The 23,488-nt window shown below is 40.2% G+C and overlaps 1 protein-coding gene and 1 non-coding gene across 2 annotated transcripts in view; one reads left to right on the forward strand and one right to left on the reverse strand.

Moving 5' to 3' along the window:
• The window catches only part of KIAA0825 (KIAA0825 ortholog), a 330,993-nt gene that overhangs the window by 253,506 nt on the left and 53,999 nt on the right, over positions 1–23,488 (reverse strand). The window contains exons 6-10 of the mRNA XM_038765660.1: positions 18,842–19,009; positions 14,853–14,903; positions 9,321–9,409; positions 4,488–4,715; positions 1,178–1,440 (exon numbers count right to left, since the gene is read on the reverse strand). Coding sequence (XP_038621588.1) covers positions 1,178–1,440; positions 4,488–4,715; positions 9,321–9,409; positions 14,853–14,903; positions 18,842–19,009 — 799 coding nt within the window. The remainder of the gene's footprint in view (positions 1–1,177; positions 1,441–4,487; positions 4,716–9,320; positions 9,410–14,852; positions 14,904–18,841; positions 19,010–23,488) is intronic.
• On the forward strand, positions 13,059–13,196 carry LOC119944823. Its single transcript, XR_005455971.1, has one exon. It is a non-coding gene; the product is annotated as a small nucleolar RNA SNORA7 (small nucleolar RNA).

Below are 23,488 nucleotides of genomic sequence, written 5' to 3' on the forward strand. Positions count from 1 at the left end.
TGAACTCAGATGAAAAAACTGGGTTGGGTAGTATTAGAAAAGTATTGCTCTGGTGAAAAAAAATCTACATTAATCTACAGAGCAGATTGAATTCACTGGAAAGGAAAGGGCCACTAACCTCATTTTTCTCATAGGCTATTAGCCTCTCCTACGTTAGGTACATCCAGGTATGCATCCTGACTTCCCTCCCCTATCTTTGCTGTTCTCTGGAACACGGGGTTTAATAATAAAAATAATAACTGTGGTATTTATTCATTAAAGAAGCAGCATGGCTCAGTGGAAAGAGCCCGGGCTTTGGAGTCAGAGGTCATGGGTTCAAACCCCGGCTCCGCCACTTGTCAGCTGTGTGACTTTGGGCAAGTCACTTCACATCTCTGGGCCTCAGTTCCCTCATCTGTAAAATGGGGATGAAGACTGTGAGCCCCCCATGGGACAACCTGATCACCTTGTAACCTCCCCACTGCTTAGAACAGTGCTTTGCACATAGTAAGTGCTTAATAAATGCCATTATTATTATTATTATTATTATTACTTTTATGTGGCAAGCACTGCATTAAGCACTGGTGTGGAAATACAATACTGAGGTAAAACACAGTTCTTGTCCCTCATGGATCTCACAGTCTAAGGGGCCATTTTTATAGTTTAGAACAAAAAAAATGCATAATTTGTAACTGAGTGGTCTGGCAGTGTATGCCTTGTCAGAAACACTTGCATATTTTTCCTCCCCAGCATGGCAAATACAACTGCATCTTCAGTTAGAAATACAGTTTTCTATTCAGCCATGCCATATGTGGAGCATCGGCTCAGGGGCAGATGGCGAATGTAGGGAATTTGTCGAACTTTAAATACCAATATCAAAAATTTTTATTCATTCATTCAGTCGTATTTGCTGAGCGCTTACTGTGTGCAGAGCACTTTACTAAGCGCTTGGGAAGTACAAGCCGGCAACGTATAGAGACGGTCCCTACTCAACAACGGGCTCACAGTCTATAAGCTCACTAGTATCTAGTGAGGTTATATGCTTTTACTAAACAGTTCAAACAAAATGCCAAATACCATATGCCAGATATTTCTGTCTGTTCACTGCCATTCACGATACAGCTAGTATCAAAATTTCACTTCATTTATATGCAAGGGTGAATACCTGGAACCATAAACTTATTTTCAGAACACTCACTCTTTAATCTCTTCCATTGAACTATCATACCGCCTAAACTGCTGGCAGACGTATATTGCTGAAGAAAGTAGAGCATATGAGTTTTGCAGGGGGGCCTGGCGAGGAACTTCTTTGCTTCTCTCCTCCAACCTTTCCAGGACAGCTGTTGCTACTTTGCAGCAGGCCTCCACAAAGTTTGCTCTAATTTCCTGAAGAGAATCATCTCTGCATGCCAGAGCCAGTGGAAGCATTGTGTCAAGTTCTTCCATGATGTCAGAACAAAACTAGGGAGAAATAAATGTGGCATTGAGTTATTTGTATTCTGACAGCACTGTGTAATTTATGTACCCTGGGGCCAAATTCCTGAGTAATGAAATTGGCACAAAACACCAAGATACTGAATTAGTTTTACTATAATTTAGCTCTTTTATAAGAAGCAAGCCAAAAAGAGAAAGCACCAAAATTTGACTTCTCTGCAGATAATTTTTATGTCCCTTCTTTACCTAGGAAATCACTCAAAGACTTTAAAGTAATGTTAGAAATGAGATAGTCTCTTGCACCTTCATGCTGGTCCATTTAATGTTATGTAGAAAATAAGTTCCCCAGCTAATTGCACAAATTATCCTTTCATCTTTAAAAATGGCAAATCATTAATGACCTTGGGCAAGTCACTTCACTTCTCTGTGCCTCAGTTCCCTCATCTGGAAAATGGGGATTAAGACTGTGAGCCCCACTTGGGACAACTTCATCTCCTTGTATTCCCCCCAACTCTTAGAACAGTGCTTGCACATAGTAAGCGCTTAACAAATACCAACATTATTATTATTTTATTATTATTAATTAGGAAAAATAAATAGTTTTTAGAGGCATTAACTATATTGTCCATGACAATTCAATGTAAGCCAACTAATTACTAGTTATGGGTTAAGACCTTTTTAGATCATATGTATATTTATTACTACAATGACTGTATTTAATAAACTCAATCGGTATACCTTTACTCTGGGTTAAGTTACGGGGTGTATATTATTATCATTATTTGCGGGGGTGAGGGGTAATTGAAGTTACATGGCGTATGTTTTTCAGCAAATCGGGCAGAGAGTTGAAAGGGCCTCTTAGCCTTCCATGGCAGGGAAGGCCTAATTCAATCCCTGACACTTTCCCTCCAGCCAGTTCATTCATTTATTCATTCAATCGTATTTATTAAGCGCTTACTGTGTGCAGAGCACCGTACTAAGTGCTTGGAAAGTACAAGTTGGCAACGTATAGAGACGGTCCCTACCCAACAACGGGCTCACACTCTCGAAGGGGGAGACAGACAACAAAACAACACATGTGGTCAGGTGCCAAGTCATCAGAATAAATAGAAGTAAAGCTAGATGCACATCACTGACAAAATAAATAGAATAGTAAATATGTACAAATGAAATAAATAGAGTAATAAATCTGTACAAACATATTTACAGGTGCTGTGGGGAGGGGAAGGAGGTAGGGCGGGGAGGATGGGGAGGGCTATTGTGCTAAAATGACATCTGGGGTGGATTCTCAGTATTCGCTCAGTGTACAGGAGGTCGGTAATAATAATAATAATGATAATAATAAATAATTATGGTATTTGTTGAGCGCTTACTATGTGCCAGGCACTGTACTAAGTGCTGGGGTGGATGCAAGCAAATCAGGTTGGACACAGTCCCTTGTCCCACGAGGGACTCGCAGTCTCAATTCCCATTTTACAAATGAGGTAACTGAGGCAGAGAGAAGTTAAGTGATTTGCCCGAGGTCATACAGCACACAAGTGGTGAGGTGGCAGGATTAGAACACATGACCTATGGACTCCCAAGCCCATGCTCTATCTCTATCCCCCTTCTAGACTGTGAGCCCACTGTTGGGTAGGGACCGTCTCTATATGTTGCCAACTTGTACTTCCCAAGTGCTTAGTACAGTGCTCTGCACACAGTAAGCGCTCAATAAATACGATTGAATGAATGAATGAATGAATCCACTATATCAAGCTGCTTGATACCAGAGGATGAGATTACTTCATCACATTCCCAAGAGCCAGATTACTACCCACCCCATTAAAATCTTATAAAATCATAATAATAATAATGATGGTATTTGCTAAGTGCTTACTATGTGCCAAGCACTAATCAAACCATTGGCATTAAATCAATAAAAAGTACTGTCCTAGGAAAAAAATCGATCAATCATTTTATTGAGCGCCTACTGTGTGCAGCACACTGTGCAGAGCGCTTGGGAGAGCACTGTATAATCATGCGTGGCTCAGTGGAAAGAGCGTGGGCTTTGGAGTCAGAGGTTGTGGGTTCAAATCCCGGCTCCGCCACTTGTCAGCTGCGTGATTTGAGCAAGACACTTAACTTTTCTGGGCCTCAGTTCCCTTATCTGTAAAATGGGGATGAAGACTGTGAGCCCCACGGGGCAACCTGATTATCTTGTATCTATCCCAGTGCTTAGAACAGTGCTTGGCACATAGTAAGCGCTTAACAAATACAACATTATTATTATTAGTAGTATTACCCACCACGAGCTTTATCAGCTTTATTTACAGCTTTTACTCTGTTCAGACCACTGAACTAAGTGTTGGGGAGAGTACTGAATAACAGAGTTGGTAGACACAGTCCCTAACCACAATGAGGTTATAAAGCCGTAACCACTCAATAGTATTTATAGCCCTAATTCTGTGCAAAGCAGTCTACTAAGGGTTTCTGAGAATAAACCAAAGTTAGCAGACATGATCCAAGCCCTGTCTTTACAGACTTTCCAGTCTACTTTTAATAACCAACCAATTAAAACCTCATAAAATCCCAATCATGCTTTTGGCATTAAATCAATAAAATGTATTTTCCTAGAAAAAATAGATCAATCACAGTGCTTGGCACTGTACTAAGTGCTCGGGAGAGTACAATGTGACAGAGTTGGCAGACAAATTCCCTAACCTCAACGAGCTGCTAATCAGGTTGGACACAATCCAAGTCCCCAATGGGGCTCACAGCCTTAATTCCCCATTTTACAAATAAGATATCTGGAACACAGAGAAGTTAAGCAATTAGCCCAAGGTCACCCAGCAGAGGAGTGGCAAAACAGGGATTAGAATCCAGATCCTTCTGATTCCCAGACCCGTGCTCTTTCCACTGGGCCTAGCATTCAGGCTAAGTTTTTTCTGACTACAAAAAGCACCTTGCATCATTGCTGTCTTTTTAAAATTCCAATTAGCCACAGTTTGTAATATCCGCAATAAGCTCTTCACGGTGGAGAGGGCATAAATTCCCGATGATGTCACCTGCTCAATTTTTATTCTGTTGATACCTGCCTTGGCAATTTGCTTTGGCTGTTCCTCCTCGGGATTTGCCTTCAAGGACTCCGAAACTTCCTGTATATTGACAAGGGTTATGGCATAGCTTACAGCCGAAGATCTTTCATTCTGTTCATGCTCAAGAATTCTGGAGGAAAAATCTTGGATTTCAATTGCTATGCATCGTGCCACTGAGAGGGACAACTCTTTAAATGCACTTCTCCAGTCAAAATCTAGTAGGGCAGACTGAAACAAAATTTTACACAGTAAGAATCTGAAGTCACCAATTAATATTCCTGTTACGGGCTGAAAGTTATGACTCACATTATGCAAGCCGAATGCGGCTCTTCTGATTATACAGTGAAAACCATTCTTATAACCTGGACAATATAAACCCTAATGACTATAAAGCTATATACCAAACCTGTATTCTTAACACATATTAATATATTTCATTTTAAATTGTCAGAAGATTTAATCAAAAACTTTTTTCAAAAATTTAATCTCATAAATCTATTTCAATAAAGCCATATTTATGAGCACAGACAGCTGTACTTAAATTTACTTACCGCAAAGAGCAACCTTTAAATTTAAAATATTTAATAAAGTTTAGATTAGACTTTTATGGCCATTTTTATAGTTCATTGTTAACAAGTATTGTAACATCAAACTCCATTTAATAGTCAATATTTTACTTCCTTCATTCCCTTCCAAGCCAGAACGAGCCCAAATATAAGATGAGGGCAAACTGTAAAGAAAAACCAGACGACTACACCATCAATATTCTCTCTAATCATTCATTTGGATTTAGTCTAGTTACAAAATGGCTACAAATTCAGCTAAAAAGGACAAATATTCTGCCATTACTTTAACTAAGCTTTTAGTTTTAAAAGTTGCAGTTTGCTGCTGATTCTATGTTTTTTCTTTTTTATAGTATGGTAGAAAGGGGCCAATAATCTGAAAAGGAGTAGGAATTAAAAATATTTGAGCTCAATGTCCTCTTGTTTTGAAAGGCAGATAAATTCAAATCTGAAAAACTGCCCAGAACCCAAGATTAACCCATACAAATCACACAACGTTCTAGTTTGAAACGTTTCAACACAACATGACCCCATATACCAAAGTTGCATTTTTTCCCCCAATTTTGCTCAATGCATTGCACCTCTGGGAGTACTTTTGTTCTAAAAGACTCAGTGCCCTCAACCATATTTCATCTTTTCTTTAATTTTTAATTTAAACATTATGTGGAAGCAACATTTCTTTAAATCTTATACTAGTTCCATTTTATCTTCCTCCATTACTAGTAAAACCCTGCTACTTTGACCAGTTAGTTGGTAACAGTTTCTTGTCTCTATATGTTGCCAGCTTGTACTTCCCAAGCACTTAGTACAGTGCTCTGCACACAGTAAGCGCTCAATAAATACGATTGATTGATTGATTGATTGATTGTAGCATCAAACTAGTAGTTCTTGCAGCTGGAACTGGAAACTTTGCCCATCAGTGCTCCTGTTGTAGAGACGATAGGCTCAGGCCCAAGAAAAGTTCAGAAACACCACCGTCCAGCTCTTCCCTCTCTTAACACTTCCCTTTGATAAGGTTTATCATCTTGCTTTACATAATTTAGTCCCATATTTTGTCCTTGTTGGCCATTCTTAAATGGGGAAGCCCAATGGTCCACCCTGCCTGCTATTTTTATTAATAACTGTGGTATTTGTTAAGTGCTTACTATGTGCCAGGCATTCTAATAAGCGCTACAAGCAAATTGGGTTGGGAATTGTCCCTGTCTCACATAATAATAATAATAATAATAATAATAATGGTATTTGTTAAGCGTTTACTATGGCCAGAGAAGCAGCGCGGCTCAGTGGAAAGAGCCCGGGCTTTGGAGTCAGAGGTCATGGGTTCAAATCCCCACTCCGCCAACTGTCAGCTGTGTGACTTTGGGCAAGTCTCTTAACTTCTCTGGGCCTCAGTTACCTCATCTGTAAAATGGGGATTAAAACTGTGAGCCCCCCTGGGACAATCTAATCACCTTGCAATCTCCCCAGCGCTTAGAACAGTGCTTTGCACATAGTAAGCGCTTAACAAATACCATTATTATTATTGTTATTATTATTATGTGCCAAGCATTGTTCTCAGCCCTGGGGTAGATATAAGGTAATCGGGACGTACGTAGTCCCTGATCTACATGGGGCTCACAATCTTACAGATGAGGTAACTGAGGCACAGAGAAGTGAAGTGACTTACTCACGGTCACACAGCAGACTTTGGGCGGAGCAGGGATGAGAACCCATGTCCTCTGACTCGCAGGCCTGTGTTCTACCCACTAGGCCACTCTGCTCCCAGTCAGTGGGGAAAGTTTGTAATTCCCAAGGTCACAGAATTGCACCAAGTGAGCTCGCAATAAAAGGAAGCTCGATATAAGTGAATGCTCAACAAATACTATTCCTATTACTACTCTGACGATGATAAAAGAACGATGACAAAAGGACTCATATGACTGCTGTCTTCCCTGACATCAACCCTAATGTTTAGGGATATATCATCTAACATTCCCGAATTTTCGCTGTTGGGTCAGCATTAATTTTTGCCATGTTTGTAACGTCAGCATGTTCCTGCCTGATGCTGCTGTAGCAACTTTATTATTATTCTATTTATTTTATCAATGAGGTATATATATATATATATATATATAATTCTATTTAATAATAATAATAAAAATTTTGGTATTTGTTAAGTGCTTACTATGTGCCAAGCACTGTTCTAAGTGCTGGGGAGGATACAAGGTGATCAGGTTGTCCCATGTGGGGCTCACATTCAATCCCAATTTTACAGATGAGGTAACTGAGGCACAGAGAAGTGAAGCGACTTGCCCAAAGTCACACTGACAAGTGGTGGAGCTGGGATTTGAACCCATGACCTCTGACTCCAAAGCCCAGGCTCTTTCCACTGGGCCATGCTGCTTCTAATTAACTATTTGGATGCTATTGATTCATTCATTCAATCATATTTATTGAGCACTTACTGTGTGCATAGCACTGTACTAAGCGCTAATGATGCCTGTCTGCTTGTTTTGTTTTGTTGTCCGTCTCCCCCTTCTAGACTGTGAGCCCGTTGTTGGGTAGGAATTGTCTCTATCTGTTGCCGAACTGTACTTTCCAAGCGCTTAGTACAGTGCTCTGCACACAGAAGCACTCAATAAATACGACTGACTGACTGACTGAATGAATAATAACAATAATAATGATAATAATGATGACATTTATTAAGCGCTTACTATGTGCAAAGCACTGTTCTAAGCTCTGGGGAGGTTACAAGGTGATCAGGTTGTCCCACGGGGGGCTCGCCGTCTTAATCCCCATATTACAGATGAGGTAACTGAGTCCAGAGAAGCGTGGCTCAGTGGAAAGAGCACAGGCTTTGGAGTCAGAGGTCAGGGGTTCAAATCCCGGCTCCGCCCCTTGTCAGCTGTGTGACTTTGGGCAAGTCGCTTCACTTCTCTGTGCCTCAGTTCCCTCATCTGTAAAATGGGGACGAAGACTGTGAGCCCCCTGTGGGACAACCTGATCATCTTGTAACCTCCCCAGTATTTAGAACAGTGCTTTGCACATAGTAAGCACTTAATAAACGCCATCATTATTATTAAGTGACTTGCCCGAAACCACACAGCTGACAATTGGCAGAGTCGGGATTTGAACCCGTGACCTCTGACTCCAAAGCCTGTGAATGAATGAATGAACTCCTACAGTTTCATCAAGTCCCATGCTACTGCTGCTTTTGGGGTGGAGCTAAAGCATTCCCTAGCAGCTGTAACTCTCCACCTCAATAGGCCTTTTACAGAATGGACTCTATTTTATTTTGTTAGTATGTTTGGTTTTGTTCTCTGTCTCCCCCTTTTAGACTGTGAGCCCACTGTTGGGTAGGGACTGTCTCTATATGTTGCCAACTTGTACTTCCCAAGCGCTTAGTACAGTGCTCTGCACACAGTAAGCGCTCAATAAATACGATTGATGATGATGATGATGATGAAGAAAGCACCACTGCTCTCAGAATGGAAAAGCTTCACTTCAGAAAATTTCAGAAAAAGCTTCTCTCTCAGCAACTGATTATCTTCAAAAATATAAAAACAACCCTTCTGCCTTTCATTCACTTCACTAGACTTGAGTCTTTATCTGATAACCCAATCTGTTTCTCTCATTAGCTTTGCCCAATCGGCACTAAACCACAGAATTTATTTCAAATTATCTCAATCTCTTGACTATTTTTATCATTTGAGGTACAGAGACTTGCTGATTCGGTGATAAGCTTAGGATGAAAACCAATATTTCTGACATAATTTGTGGCTTTTTATCTATCTACCTGGATAAACAGACAAGTGGTCTCTTAGTTAGGTCATCATTTTTCCACACAAAATTAAAGTGACCTTTTTTTTTTATGATGGTATTTGTTAAGTGCTTACTATGTGCAAAGCACCGTTCTAAGCACTGGGGGGGTACAAGGTGATCAGGTTGTCCCACAGGGGGCTCACAGTTTTAATCCCCATTTGACAGATGAGGTAACTGAGGCACAGAGAAGTGAAGTGACTTGCCCAAAGTCACACAGCTGACAGTTGGCAGAGCCAGGATTTGAACCCATGATCTCTGACTCCAAAGCCCACGCTCTTCTGTCTTCCCATCCACAGATTTGGAAGCCAAACTCCAAATGGGTATTCATTCTTTGAAACAAGTTGTAAACCTGGAAAATCGGTGTTACAATGATTATGCCAAAACACCCTAAGCCAAATGAGGGATGTTAAATGGAAAAGGGATGTTAAATGGAAAAGGGATATTACCAAGGCTCTTTCAAACTCACCTCTTTTCCCTTTACCTTAGGAGGCATGCTGCATTCCTTTGCACTAGTTTCCTCTATTAAAAGTTCCTCGGTAGCTTTCTTCTGAACTGCTGCTCAATTAAAAGGGATTCAAAATTAAAATTCTGTATAAAAAGTCTACAGTTTATAGCACCTTATTTATCGAAATGCAACATAAAAAACCTTCACGATGCAACTGAATATTAAGGGTATGATAATGTCAAACATACTTTACACAATTATTTTCATATATGATAATAATAGTGGATGGAGAGATGATTGAAATAGTTGACAATTTTTCTCTCCTGGAATTGATAATCAATAATAAAGGAACTAGTAGTCAAGAAATACACTGAAGATTAATGTTGGGCAGACTTGCTGTGAAGAGCCCGGAAAAAGTCATGAAATGTGCTGATGTAATAATTGCCACGAAAATATAAATTGTTAATCCTATGGTGTTTCCAGTGACAGTGTATGGCTTTGAAAGCTGGGTGGTGAAAAAACAGGATAGAAAGAACACCGATTTATTCTTTTGAAATGTGGTGTTGGAGAAGGCTTTTGTGAATACCACGGACTGCCCAAAAAACAAACAAGTGGATTTTAGAGCAAATTAAGCCAAAGTGGTCTTGGAAGGCCAAATGACTCGACTTAGATTAGCACAAATCATCAGGAGGGCTGATTCTCTGGAGAAGACACTAATGCTAGGAAAAGTCCAGGGAAAATGAGGAAAATCAATCAATCAATCAATCATATTTATTGAGCACTTACTGTGTGCAGAGCACTGTACTAAGCGCTTGGAAAGTATAAATTGGCAACATAGAGACAGTCCTTACCCAAAAGTGGGCTCACAGTCTAAAATGGGGAGAAAGAGAACAAAACCAAACATACTGACACAATAAAATACATAGAATAGATATGTACAAGTAAAATAAATAAATAGAGTAATAAATATGTGTAAGCATATATACATATATACAGGTGCTGTGGGGATGGGAAGGAGGTAAGAAGGGGGGGATGGAGAAGAGGATGAAGGGGAGAGGAAGGAAGGGGCTCAGTCTGGGACAGCTAGATGGAGAGAGACCATAACAATGTTAATGGAAGAACCATTAGAAGGGTTGTGGATTATGGTAGAGGACAGGATGTTCTGGAGAAAATATATCCATGGAGTCGCTATGAATCAGAAATGGCTCAACGGCACTTAATAATAACAACAATAATAATAACAACATTTGCTAAGCATTGACTCTGTGTCAAGGACTGTACTAAGTGCTGGGGTAGATACAAGATAATCAGGTTGGACACAGTCCCTATCCCACATGGAGCTCGGAGCCTAAGGATGAAATCTACATTACCTTATATTTGTATTTTATATGCAAGCATATGTAACGTGCAAAATATAGCTCCCTTTGCCATTAATTCATTTTTATAACGATTCTGCAGTCATCTGTTCCCAAAGAGAATAGATGAGTTTTAGGGAGGTTTGTAAAAAGTCACTTGGATTTTTCACAACAAATTAAGTAAATGATAGGCTGCTGTCTTTTTACGTTCTAGGTGTTTTCTAAAATTTTAACACCTGGAAATTGATGCCTGTAATGATTAGATTCACTTGAAAAGTACAATATTGGGATATCCAAGACCATTTTTTCAAAGTTATTCATAAAGTGATAACCTGCCTTACAATTTACTTTGGGTGGCGATTAATTAATGTATATTTTTATATATTATATTACATTACGTACAAATCATTATATATACTACACATATAACACATATTACATTATATATAGTCAGTCAATCATATTTAATGAGCACTTCCTGTGTTCAGAGCACTGTACTAAGAATACAGTATAACATAAACAGACACATTCCCTGCCCACAACAAGTTCACAGGCTAATTATATAATGTGCATAATTTATCTTTAAATTATGCATTTAAAATTAATTATTTAAATATGTTAATGTCTGTCTTTGTCTCTAGACCCTAAGCTAGAGAGGCAAGGAATGTGTCTTCTAATTCTGTTGAATACTCTCCCAAGTGCTTAGTACAGTGATGTGCACATCATAAGTACGCAATATATACAGTTGATTGATATGGTAACATTCTTTTTAAAGTCCAGTTTACATATAAAATTGATGGAGCTATATTATGTCTAATCTTACAAAATCCAATATGGAATAATAAAGGATCTGCATGGTACTGACATGCATGCTCATACATGTTACTGAAGGTAGAGGCAAATACACTAGTGATTGCCATAAACTCAGTGGGAATGATTTCCATTGGGACCATATACTCTATTTTCATCACAACCCCTCTTTTTTGAGAGGAATTCAATTTTTCACCCAAAACCCCCCTCAATTGTTTTACCCTATCGTAATTAATCTTTTGAAAGGGAAACTGGTAAATCATCAGACCATATTTCAGGTTTTCAAATCATTTTTCCAAGTTCTGTTTTCAATACTGGATTCTGTTCCTTGAAAAATTACTCTTAAAAAATGTGAAGTTATCTGTATTAATTCAATCTAATCCCCCAAAAGGAAGACGTTCTATCTTTCCCTTATTTTTTTCTTCTATCATTGGGAAAACTGTAACTTTTTCTAAAAAACAACTTTACATTTTCCTGTGAAATCAATAAATATTATAACTATTAATATTCTATTGGAAATGATAGGACTATTAGATTAAATACTAGAACAGGTTTAAAAGAATAGGTTTTCTCTTGGTAAATTCTGAGCAAAATATCACTGAAAAATTTACTGGTTTATTGGTTTAATTTTATTAAAGGTGGAGCATATGAACCAGTGGTTTGATAACTTTGTCCAGGATAGAGTCAAAGAGCTATTTTATAAAGGACAGCTCGCTTCACTCACTGACATATTTGTTCACATCAAATTAACTAAAATAAAAATACTATCACACTTTTTTCATTTCAGTAAGAGGGTACTGAGGAGTCAAAAAAGATGGAGAAGCAGCGTGGCTCAGTGTATAGAGCATGGGTTTTGGAGTCACAGGTCATGGGTTCAAATCCCTGCTCCGCCAATTGTCAGTTGTGTGACTTTGGGCAAGTCACTTCACTTCTCTGGTCCTCAGTTCCCTCATCTGTAAAATGGGGATGAAGATTGTGAGCCCCCCCGTGGGACAACCTTATCACCTTGTAACCTCTCCAGCGCTTAGAACTGTGCTTTGCACATAGTAAGCGCTTAATAAATGCCATTATTATTATTATGGAAGGAAAACTAACTTGGTGAGTATCCTTCAGTTTAAATATAGTCCAGATGCTCTAGGTTCACCAAGAAGAATGAACCTGTTGTGCTCCTGAAGTTAAACAAGCTGCTAGGTTTCATAGAATGTAACTAGGAGTAAGCGCTTAACACCATTATTATTATTATTATCCTCTGAGCCTCAGTTACCTCATCCGTCAAATGGGGATGAAGACTTTGAGCCCCACGTGGGACAACCTGAGCACCTTGTACCCCCCCAGCACTTAGAACAGTGTTTTGCACATAGTAAGTGCTTAATGAATACCATTATTATTATTATTATTATTAGGAAAAAAGTAAAGCAAGCATACTAAAAGGCTAGGATGGCCATCAATCTGGTTTTCAGTTGATCTGTCCTGTCTACCTCTATGGCCGCTATTTTTATTTTAAGGAGCCTGACCCCCTGCCATCTTGGCTCCTGAATTCAAGCCATGTGGCTCAGAAATGATGCCCCTGTTTAGGAGGTCCTGAGAGGGCAATAACCTCTCAGGGTCACACCTGGAGAGTTTCCAGTCCTCTACCAGTCTCGGCTACGGGAGGGAGAGTCAAGCAGAGGCATATCCACTCTAATCCTAGCTTGAGCAGTGGCTAGTGAGTGGAAGGCAATCTGCTACAAGTCAAAACTCCGCTGTACTGGGCAGCAGTGGCGCGCGAAAGAGTCGAGGGCAGAGACGAGACTCAATTTACTGCGTGGAAGGAGGCAACGGTAAACCACTTCTGGATTTTTACCGAGAAAACTCAATGGATCCACTAACAGAACGACTGCAGATGGAGGGCGGGGCACTGTGGGAGAGATGTGTCTGTGGTGTCCCCATGGGTCGGAAATGACTCGACGGCAAGACAAGACAAGAGAGGGAAATGCCAATAACTCTGGAGAAAGGGTGAGGGTTAAGGGTCCCCTGGTTGATGTGGATCTGTGGTTTTCCACAGATGATTCCAGGTGGTGCCATTATTCTACATCGTGTAACCTTCGTAACTTAATCCTATGCTTACTTCCAGTTTGGCAAGGGCTCATCTGGTATTCGCAGGTGCCTTAAGAGGCCGCTCATAAAATCCAGCAATGAAAGGGTTACTCTCCCTCCTGATGGACGGAATGGATAAACTTTATCTAACCTTTTCTGAGTGAAAGCCTCCCCTTATCACGGAATGGTCACCAACTTGGAACATTACGGTGAAAAGCTTTGAAGGGCAGATCGGATTCTTGTGTTGACCAACTAAAGCCAGGAGATGGGCAACTACTGTCTAAAATCGAGCCGTAGTGAAAATATATACGACTTCGAAAGCCACTGGAGAAAAAAGCAATCATTACCCCAGTGGGTGGGGGAGTAAAACAGAATTAGCAGACATGACCCGGCCCTCAAGGATTTTACCGTCTAGATCCTTACCTCTTTGTACAGAGGAGGCACAAAGAAATTACAGATAGGAAGAAGAAGGAAAAGGGAGCAGATATATGAGTTGGAGCTTAAGGATGAATGCACGCAAGGCATACCCAAAGATAGTCCCCAACACTTATGTACCTATCTATCAATTCTAGATCATAAATTATTTGTTTATATTAATGTCTACCTTCCCCTCTAAGCTAACTGTGGGCAGAAAATATGCTTACCAACTCTGTTGCACTGTACTCTCCCAAGTGTTTAGTACAATGCTCTGCTCACTGTAAGTGCTCAAGAAATACCACTGATGAGGATAAGGAGGATGATGCCCAAGACAGGGAGGTTGTGAGCATTTAAGTGTTTAGTTGGTGCAAAAGTGCTGAATAGGCTGTAGTAAGTTTATACACTAGAGGAATTAGAAATGAATTGAGGAAGGCCTCCTGGAAGACAGCAGTTCCTTAAAGTGATGTTTTTAGAATAATGAACAAAATTTATTTAGTAATTTCCAAGATGAGAATGAAAAAAGTAATATACTTCCAAGACTTTTATAGTTGGCGATTAGTCTGTGATGAAATAGAACGATATGGGTTTTACAGGAAGGCCATCAATACTATAGTTTTTTTTTCCTTTTCCGTTTTGCTTTAATCCTGAAGCTAGAGGCCACATAATCCTTTACAAGTATAAATAATGCATCCACACCAATTAGCTGTTTTGAGAAATATTAAGCATGGCATTTTTTATAACTTTAAAATGTGTTTTAGATTTTTTTCAACTTTCCTGAACAACACCAGATTGGGTGAGTGGAAAGCATACAGATCTAGGAAGTCAGAAGACTTGAGTTCTATTCCTGACTCTATCAGGCAAATTACTTTACAATTCTGGGTCTTAATTTCCTCACCTGTACAACTGGAAAAATAATATCTCTCTTCCCTTAACTCATGGGGATATTCTAGGGAGAAAATGAGAAAACCAGCGTTAAAGCACTTTGGAGAAATGAAGGCATTACCAATTAAAACTTGAGAAGAAGCACGGCTCAGTGGAAAGAGCATGGGCTTTGGAGTTAGAAGTCATGGGCTCAAATTCCGCTCCACCCACTGTCAGCTATGTGACTTTGGGCAAGTCACTTCACTTCTCTGTGCCTCAGTTACCTCATCTGTAAAATGGGGATTAAAACTGCGAGCTCCCTGTGGGACAACCTGATCACCTTGTAACCTCCCCAGCACTTAAAACAGTGCTTTGTGCATTGTAAGCGCTTAACAAATACCATCATCATTATTATTATTATTATTTAATGAAAGCTATTATATCATCATTAATCACTACAACAACAATAATATATTCAAAATGCACATGTAAATTCATTGGGTCTGATGGAACTAAAAGACTGTAAATGATTTCTTGAATTTGAGAAAAACATTTATCGAGTAAAGAAAATTAAGAATCTCACATGACCTCAGGTTTCTCAGTAAAGCATGGTTAATTGCATGTAATCAACCTTAATGCACTGAGAGCATTCCTGGTCCAGAGATTCAGAGATTACAATTTTCAAAAGGGTTCAGTGGGTCACCTTATTACCAGCTGCTAAATCTATTTCTCCCGTAGAGTTCACTGTAGCTCAGTTTGTGTCTCAAGTGATGATCAGCAAAACGGCTTTTTTCCTAGAGAGTACCGGTTGGCAGTACTTCTGATACAGCCACTTTCACACCCAAATTGGTCTTCATAGGTTCCCATTGTGTGAACTACAAAGCAACTTGCCTTGTTGGCAGCTAGAAGTGTGAACTACGCGTCTTTCTTTTCTTCACTGTTCTTTTCCGCCTCACAAGCAACCTCCTACCAAACGCGAATCTGTAGAAGAGACTACATCCAAGAGATAATGCTATCAAAAAGTATGAAGAGAAGCCCAGGCGGCCACCTTGCAAATTTCCAATGTGGAAGCCTTCGACCTCTCTGCCCAAGAAGCGGTTATAGTCCCAGGGTAATGAGCTTTACAAACCCTGGGAGCCTCTTTACCTTAACTACATACGCCTCCCTAATACAATCCTTTAACCATCTAGCTAAGGAACTCTTAGAAGCTATCTGACCCCTCTTAGGACCCCCTAAGAGTACAAACAATCTTTCAGAAGATCTAAAATCTTTGATTCTTCTGAGACAAACCCTAAGTGTTCTTCTTACATCCAATTTATGCAGCCATTGCTCTTTGTCATCGCTAGGCCTAGAGAAAAATGAGGTCCAAGAAACCGCCTGGTTTAGATAAATGTCGGTTGCCACCTTCGGCAAAAAAGGAGGAACTACCTAAAAGAGGAAGACGCATTCAAAATGTCCCAAATATCAAATCTGTAGCAACCCACTCGCTGTATCAACTAAAGGTAACGAAAACACAATGCTGTAGCATCCCAGTAATACTTCATTACCGGCTGAAATGACCAAAAGAAAAATATTTTGCAGATGACTAGTTAGCCAAATTTTTTTTTAATAGCCAGGGAATGAACATCTTCACCACCTTGAGAAACTTCCAACCAGGCTTGACTTTGTTTACTAATAATTAATTATACCATTCTTACTAAAGATGGCATTGGATAGCTTCAGTGTACTGATCCTTAATTCACTTTCAAGCCTTTTAATAAAAAGAGCACAACCAAAATAAAATCCAAAATAATGGCTCTTCACCTCCTTACAAAAGTTGTGCATCACCCTAAATATTAAAATTACTCTTCTGACCCCTTCGGCATTATTTTGCAGCTTTCTTTCCTTCTCTAGACTGTAAGCTTGTTATGGGCAGGGAATGTGCTTGCTAACTCTGTTGTACTGTACTCTCCCAAGCACTTAGTACAGTGCTCTGCACATAGTAAATGCTCAATAAATACCATTGATTAACTAATTGATTCTCTAATTAAGAGAGGTACTTCATTGGTAAGAATCAATTACCAAAGCCACATTGAATAGGGCAAGGTTTTTCTTTACAATTTCCATTTGGACCCTGACTCTTGGCCAAAATCAACTAGGCTCGTCAACAATATTACATCAGATACACAAATGACTTCTGGTAACCAGGCATTAATTCCCTAATTCTACCTGCCATTTTAAATTCCTTTCTAGCCAATGGCCATGCCTAGCCTTGGCATAGACCATGTTTACAACTTTATGACTTCACTACAGTGGCTACTAAAATTGTTTTAAATTGTCTCATTGCTAATTTTGTTGAAGACTGCCCAAGTTATGAAATGGGAGTATGGTTGCATCTTGATCTTCACAATCTGTTGGATGATAGTGCTTCTTCCTCCATCACATCCCAGTGCTCTAACTCTTCAAAGCTATTTCTACATTACAGTTTTTGGTCCAGGCCATGGTCATTTTAGTTCTAAAAGACTGTCACCACTCTCTCATTAAATGCAGGCTTTTTAACAACTCCCTGAAACCTTCCTCATTCTCTCTTCCCCATTCCCAGGGGAAGCAATTTGGGCTTCTGAGGGGAGTTAAGCCAGCTACAGACCAGAGCAAACCTGGGCCTGCATTCCCCTTGCAGCAATTTCCAATAACTGCAACAGAGGAAACAAATGTCCAGGATGTGATTAAAGGAATGACATTCCAGGTGGCTCGTAGAACCTTTCAAACCCACTCCTAAATATCATGGGCCTGGTCAAAATGACAATATTTTAAAGTGGTACTAGCTACTTCATTCCTGAAGAAGGGCATCTTCTCCTTAAATAAGTCCTACTATGAGCTTTTTCAATCACTCCAACCCTTCTTTAAGAGTCTTCAGGGGATTCCCAACGTTCAGCATGTACTTCATTCCTCTGTCTTCTCTGTTGTACATTTCCTTACTAATCATTGTTTTTTCATCTTATTAAATTCAAAAAGTCCACTCTACTTCCTGCTCCTAATTCATAGCCTTGAAATTACTCCCATTTATGCTCTATAGCCACTTTACTATTTTTCAGGGTCCAATAACTTACCTCTTCTGGGAAAACCTTCCTCTGATATTAGTTGATCAAACCCTTTGCTAAAACTTTAGGGAACAACATTTCTAGCCTACGACAATACAAATTGTTTTCTCCTAAGTTTAGTGGGAAAAAGCCAAAACTCTTTACTAGGACGCAAACAAAATAAAATGAAGAGTTGAGGCTATAAACCAGGTGACTCGGCCCAAAATTGTGAATTTTTTATCTTTAAAGTTCTACAACTTTAAAGTTCTACAACTAACCACCTGCATTGATGGAATTCACCAATTACGGTGTTCGTCATTACAGTTCACTAAGATTCACTACGCCTGTCCTAAAACGATAAAGCCCTGGAAACAGATACTTTGTCTTCTCTGGTGTGTCATTTAGTACAGCACTATTCACATGAGAAGACTTAATTAAAAACATCTCTGATTCCAATGCAAACCTAACACATTAGAGTTCAGCAAGTGTAGAACTGGAAACAGCTAAAATTCTGACACATCTAGATGCCTAGTTTTTGTAACTTTAAATAAAATGCTTTGCTTAGAATATGAAAGGCACTACTTGAAATAATCTTAGGAATTGCTCTTTACAAATTATTTAATTCAGAAAAATGAGCAATACTCAGTTCTGACAATGTGTGCTTTATGTATTTTGGCTGGAATTTTATATGGGAATTAGGGAATCCTTAATCGACAACTGAGATAAAAGCATACCACGGAGTCAGAAGATATGTTTGTGTCCATGCACTTGGTGTTGGGCAGCCTATGTGCTACAACGTGAGTTTCTCTTAATGTGAAGTTTTGTGAGACTGCACCCCTGTTGTCTAGAGAACTGGGTGTATATTTTAAAAAATATAATATTTTCTAATTCTACAATTTTGAAATTATAATGCATTAATAGAACTGGCAAGGAAAAAAAGAAAACTATGGTTTTCAGTCATTACCTGAGGCCTGATTGGACTTCTCAGTAAAGGACAGCAGCAGCGTGTCAGCAAAGAGTTCTTCGACTTCTTTTTCCAACTTCAACAGAGGTTTTATAAGTTGAGAGAGGATTCTGAGTACACGTAATGACAGGCGGAAGTTCCTTTCCTTACATGGGCCTTTATGGGAAGCTGTTTAAACCAAAAAGTCAGTAAGGTCAGAGGAATGACTTTTTTTACAAGAAATATTAAGCACGCATGGATATACATCCTTTTAAGTTAACCAGATGGGCTGATTATCTGCAAAATCACTGGATATTTTTAGTTCTTTCAGAAAGAGAAACACTTCTGAGATATGGTCAGAATAAAATCCAAAGTTTAAAAAAGTTGTTTTTGGAAACTGCATATGTATAAAGAGCTTCAGTCTTTCAGGACATTTATGTCCACTAGTACAATAAAACACATTCACTAGGTGCAGTTTTGAAGACACTAAATACATTCTTCAATAAACATTTTCATAACTACTTAAAGTGCTAAAGGATAAGACAGCATGTCCTATGGTTTCATAGTGTATTACAGAATGTTTCTCATCTTCCTTAAGATGTGACTACTACTAGGTCAAATTATGTGTAGCACCCATAGAGGTGAAAGCCTTTTGGATGCTTGATTAATAAAAGGTATAAATATTGATGGTAATTGTAATTAACGGCTGTACTCAGTCACACAATAAATTTAAGTGTATTTTCTCTGCTGACTTTTCATTCTGGCTTAACTAAAAAGAGAAGCAAATACTTCCTAGCTAAATAGCTTAATGAAGATGATCACTGGGATAAAAAAAATTCTTGGTATTCAACGGCTAATGAATCATTGCGAATGAAATATCTTCCTGACATTTTTCTTTTGAATTTTTCATCGGGTTCAGTAACATATGCTTTTTTTTTTTATCAGACCTTCCTGCACTCTCTCTCTCCCCTCTCCAGTCCACACTTCACTCCGTCGTTTTTCTGAAAAATCATTCAGATCGCATCTAGCCACTCCTTGAAAACCTCCAGTAACTGCTGCAACAGATAGAAACCCAGCTCTAAGGCCAACAGCAGTCTCTCTCCCTCCTTTCTCAAACCACTGTTCTGAATACCTACTTCACTCCTCTTACACCAGCTTACTCCCTATACTTTGATCTTGTCTATCCCGCCACCAAATCCTTGCCCACATCAATCAATCAATCAAAGGTATTTATTGAGCTACGTGCGGAGCACTGCACTAAATGCTCGGGAGATACAACATAACCAGTATTAGCAGACCTGTTCACTGACCATACTGAGCTTATTCATTCATTCAATCGTATTTATTGAGCGCTTACTGTGTGCAGAGCACTGTACTAAGCGCTTGGGAAGTACAAGTTGGAAAATATAGAGAGGGCCCCTACCCAACAGTGGGCTCACAGTCTAGAAGGGGGAAGTTAGGGGAAATGAGGGCTGAATCAGGGAAGACCCCTTGGAATTGATGTGATCATAGGAGGGATTTGATGTGAGGAGAGTAGTGGATTGTCAGATATGAAGAGATATGAGCTCACGGTCTAGAGCTTACGGTTTAGAGGGGGGAGGAAGACATGAATGTGAATAAATAATTTATAATATGTAATTTAAAGATATGTACATAAGTGCTGTGGGGTTGGGGCGAACATTAAATGTCCAAAGGTCACAGGTTCAGAGAAGCAGCCTGGCTCAGTGGAAAGAGCCCGGGCTTTGGAGTCAGAGGTCATGGGTTCAAATCCCGGCTCTGCCACTTGTCAGCTGTGTGACTTTGGGCAAGTCACTTCACTTCTCTGGGCCTCAGTTCCCTCATCTGTAAAATGGGGATTAAGACTGTGAGTCCCCAGTGGGGAAATCTGATCACCTTGTAACCTTCCCAGTGCTTAGAATAGTGTTTTGCACATAGTAAGTGCTTAATAAATGCCATCATTATTATTATTATTAAATGCAAAGATGACACAGAAGGGAGAGTGAGCCAGAGGAAAAGAGAGTTTAGTCAGGTCCTCCTTTAGACATGGAAATTGTTCTCTCCCCATATCTGACAGTCCACTACTCTCCTCACATCAAATCCCTCCTATAATCACATCTCTTCCAAGAGGTCTTCCCTGATTCAGCCCTCTTTTCCCCTAACGCCCCCGTCCAATCACCTATGGTTGGTTGTGTACCCCTTAACCATTTTGATACCTTAGTCCCAATACTAAGCATACATCCTTATTACTTTACTATTTTCCCTAATTTATTTTAATGTTAGTCTACCCCTGTATACAGTAAGCCCCTGTGGGCAGGAATCACATACACCAACTCCACTGTACTGTGTTTTCCCGAACACGTAGAGAAGCAGTGTGGCTCAGTGGAAAGAGCCCGGGCTTTGGAGTCAGAGGTCATGGGTTCAAATCCCAGCTCCGCCACTTGTCAGCTGTGTGATTTGGGGCAAGTCACTTGACTGCTCTGTTTCTCAGTTACCTTATTTGTAAAGTAGGGATTAAGACTGTGAGCCCCATGTGGGACAACCTGATCACCTTGTATCCCCCCAGCACTTAAAACATTGCTTTGCACATAGTAAGTGCTTAATAAATGCCATTATTATTATTATTACTTAGAACAATACTCTGCACAAAGTAAGGACTCAATAAATACCATCGATGAATTCATACAGCTGACGATGTAGATGAAGATAAACGAAAACCTTCTAATCCATTGATGACGACGATAGTTATAGGCTCTATTCCCTAAGTACCTACCTCAAAGGGCTCAGAGCTTTACAGTTGTGGATCAGGTTCCAGAATGTGTAAGCAATATCTTGATTAAAAGGTAGGCTTTCTGGAAAGTGTGATTAACTCTTCCAGCACTCTCGAGTACTATTTTGCGCATTGGTATCCTAAAGGCATAAGTTTTTCCTCTCTTCTAAAGGGCTTGGCTCATCTCCAGGGAGTAATTAATTCAGCCTCAGGATACAGTTCATCATCTGACATCTTCACAATGTCACCATGAGGCTCTTCGGAGATGGATATTATTATTTCCATTAAATGAATGTAGTAAAACACATATCTCCATGTTCCTCTTAACTTTTCACCCATACTTTGTACCCGGTGTCCTTAGCTGGGGTTGCTGATTAGCCAGTGGTAAATGGTGATGCCATTATTCATAGTGTTCTAGCCTTCTGAGTGAGCTCAGGGTTCTCTGCCTTAATGCAAATGGAATATTAATCTTTAGAAGGTTTTATTACAAAAAAACATAGTCTTTAATTTGCTTCTCTTTTGAGAAGAGCATTCCTTTTAGTTTGCGTTCCATCTGGTTGGATGACATCCCAACCATAAGGGCATCATCATCATCATCATCAATCGTATTTATTGAGCGCTTACTGTGTGCAGAGCACTGTACTATGCGCTTGGGAAGTACAAGTTGGCAACATATAGAGACAGTCCCTACCCAACAGTGGGCTCACAGTCTAAAAGGGGGAGACAGAGAACAAAACAAAGCATACTAACAAAATAAAATAAATAGAATAGATATGTACAAGTAAAATAAATAGAGTAATAAATATGTACAAACATATATACATATACACAGGTGCTGTGGGGAAGGGAAGGAGGTAAGATGGGGGGAAGGAGAGGGGGATGAGGGGGAGAGGAACGAAGGGGCTCAGTCTGGGAAGGCCTCCTGGAGGAGGTGAGCTCTCAGTAGGGCCTTAAAGGGAGGAAGAGAGCTAGCTTGGCAGATGGGCAGAGGGAGGGCATTCCAGGCCCGGGGGATGACGTGGGCCAGGGGTCGATGGTGGGACAGGCGAGAACGAGGTACGGTGAGGAGATTAGCGGCAGAGGAGCGGAGGGTGCGGGCTGGGCTGGAGAAGGACAGAAGGGAGGTGAGGTAGGAGGGGGCGAGGTGATGGACTGCCTTGAAGCCCAGGGTGAGGAGTTTCTGCCTGTGCAGTGGATTTTGGGGTACAGGGCGGGGTGGATCCCCACCCTGTCCCTCACTGTCCCTCACTGGATACTCTGGGGAGCAGAGCAGGACAGACCCGCGCCCTGGACACTCACCCTGTGCAGGCGGTTGGGTAGTGCAGGCCTCTCCTCCAGGAGGCCTTCCCTGACTAAGCCCTCCTTTTCTCCCACTCCCTTCTGCATCATCCAGATTTGCTCCCTTTATTCCTCCCTTATGCATATATTTTTTCCCCCCACATCTGGCGCACTGCGCCCGGCCGGGCTGGGGACCGAGGAAGCTCAGTCGAGAAGGAGAGTGAAGGCAGGGCACTATTTTGGGCACTTCTCCAGGATTGCTTCAAGGAAGTGCTCTGGGCAGTCCTTACCCCCTTGGTTTTCAGGTCAAACTGCTAAGCATTTAGAGCATGAGGAAATTTACTTTCACCCAGGGTGTCCTTTCTGAATCCCATCCACCCCTACCCTTCTTTTTTTTTTTTAATGGTTTTTGTTAAGCACTTACTATGTGCCGGGTACTGTACTGAGTACTGGGATAGATACAAGCTCATCAGGTTGGACATAGATAATTTAATTCTATTTGTTCTGACGATTTTGACACCTTTCTATATGTTTTGTTGTCTGTCTCCCCCTTCTAGACTATTAGCCCATTGTTGGGTAGGGACCGTCTCTATATGTTGCCGACTTGTACTTCCCAAGCGCTT

This window comes from Tachyglossus aculeatus, chromosome 23 (genome assembly GCF_015852505.1).
Source record: "Tachyglossus aculeatus isolate mTacAcu1 chromosome 23, mTacAcu1.pri, whole genome shotgun sequence".
Lineage (NCBI taxonomy): Eukaryota > Metazoa > Chordata > Mammalia > Monotremata > Tachyglossidae > Tachyglossus > Tachyglossus aculeatus.